General features: G+C 39.7%; 1 protein-coding gene across 1 annotated transcript in view; it reads right to left on the reverse strand.

Annotated features, from left to right (window-relative positions):
- The window catches only part of gatad2b (GATA zinc finger domain containing 2B), a gene marked incomplete in the record, with an annotated part of 16012 nt that overhangs the window by 3297 nt on the left and 10963 nt on the right, over positions 1–1752 (reverse strand). The window contains 1 exon segment of the mRNA XM_035681323.1: positions 1164–1368. Coding sequence (XP_035537216.1) covers positions 1164–1368 — 205 coding nt within the window.

The following is a 1752-nucleotide window of genomic DNA, read 5'->3' on the forward strand; positions in this document are numbered from 1 at the left end:
CGTCGATTCTACCTTTGAGTTCGAGATTGAGATGTAATTTCGATCGACACCCCTATTCTCTATGTTAAAAAAAAAAAAAGATTCTGTAAATCATTATAATGGGGACTCAAAATATTGACTTAGTATCACAAGTCATTATTTTGGGACACTAAGTCATTATTTTTAAAGTTTTTTCCTTACAATGACTTACAGAATCCTGTTTTTGTCCCCGTCACGTTGGCAGAAATGGGCTTCTATACCAACTAGATACTGCTCTCACTCATTCCAGTCGGGTCTACTTTTCTGGGGGTTTGGTTAACAAAAGCCAACACTTCTGGCTTAAGATTCACTCAGTATCTTTTTAAAGGGAAACTTTGCTGATTTTCAACCAGCTTTGTGTCATATTAATATGGGCAGTATATGCAAATGAACAACAACAACAATTGATGTAGAGTAGCTAGCTAGTAAGATAAGTAACATTTTGCTAACATTACTTAAGATGTAAATATATATACACTGTAAAACTTCACATAAAAACAGGGTCTCCTTTACTAGCCTGGTGTTGCTACATGTTTTGACAAACAAACACAGGTCTCAATTAGAAGCCTGGTCTGGATTTGAAAGTAGTTATTTGGATGTATAAAACCTCACCGGGTCGCCTGCTTGAGTGAGTTCTAAGCTGCTTAGATCGCCTACACAAATGTTTAAACTTTTGTCAATATGGAATATTGAGTCAAAGTATCAAATGATCAGATGAATGAATGATTCGTAACTGATATGTTATTCAATAGCCTAAATGTATACAAATAATATTTATGCTGGTTTAAATAAACAATTGCACAGTTTTGTGCAATGGAATTAAAGGCCTGTCCCATGTAGAGGCCTATTACAAATAACAGCAGTTTGAGTTCAGTGACCGAAGGAAATAAAAGCCCGGGTTAAGTTTTATGGGTATGTCTATTTTATCGTTTAACCATCTTCAAAATGTGGTTGTCTTTTCAACATAGATGATCTTAGCAAATAGCATATCTAAGTGCAGGAAAGGAGGAAGTTGTCCGAGGCATCCTCAACTGTTATTGGAACACAGAGCAAAAAAGGGGTGGGACTAAGGATGAGTAAAATAAACTTAGTGTTTACCTCCCTGGTAAACATGAGCTGAATCAGACACACAGTAGATACTGTACCTGGGAGGTTGTAGATCTGGCGACGGCTGTCATGCTGCAGTCTATTGCTACTGCTGCTGCCTCCACCGCTGCCACAGTGCTTGGCACTGGTCATCCCCATGAGGCTGCTGGCCACCGACAGCTGGGAGGCCTGGGCGAAGTTGGACAGGACGCCTCGTGCCGAGTTGGACAGACCTCGCTGCAGGGAGGCCTGAGGCTGGGGAGCCTGAGGACAGTTACAGACATCCCATTAACTTCACCATCACTGCCACACAGTGCACAAATTACACAGTGGCAGTTAGCAGATGTAGTGCATTACTGGATTTAATTAGCAATTATCAAAGACATATAGCAGAGTTTCAATAACAGGATGTATTTCTTTGTTTCACGTCACTGTGAATTTGGCTATTTTAGCTGCAGTAGGTAACTTATCAAAATAACTTTTTGTCAAGTTTACTGAAACTTGTACTACTACTACTGACAGTAGAACATGAGACAGATAATCTGTGAAAAAATCAGGTTCCTCTGTCTCCTACTAGAGCTCTTAATGGTATTGGCAAGAATCCATCAGGCCTGGATGAAAACAAAGAGGAACCAGAGGAACCTGATT

This window comes from Morone saxatilis, unplaced genomic scaffold (assembly GCF_004916995.1).
Source record: "Morone saxatilis isolate NCDOM2014 unplaced genomic scaffold, NCSU_SB_2.0 Contig9, whole genome shotgun sequence".
In the NCBI taxonomy this organism is placed as follows: domain Eukaryota; kingdom Metazoa; phylum Chordata; class Actinopteri; family Moronidae; genus Morone; species Morone saxatilis.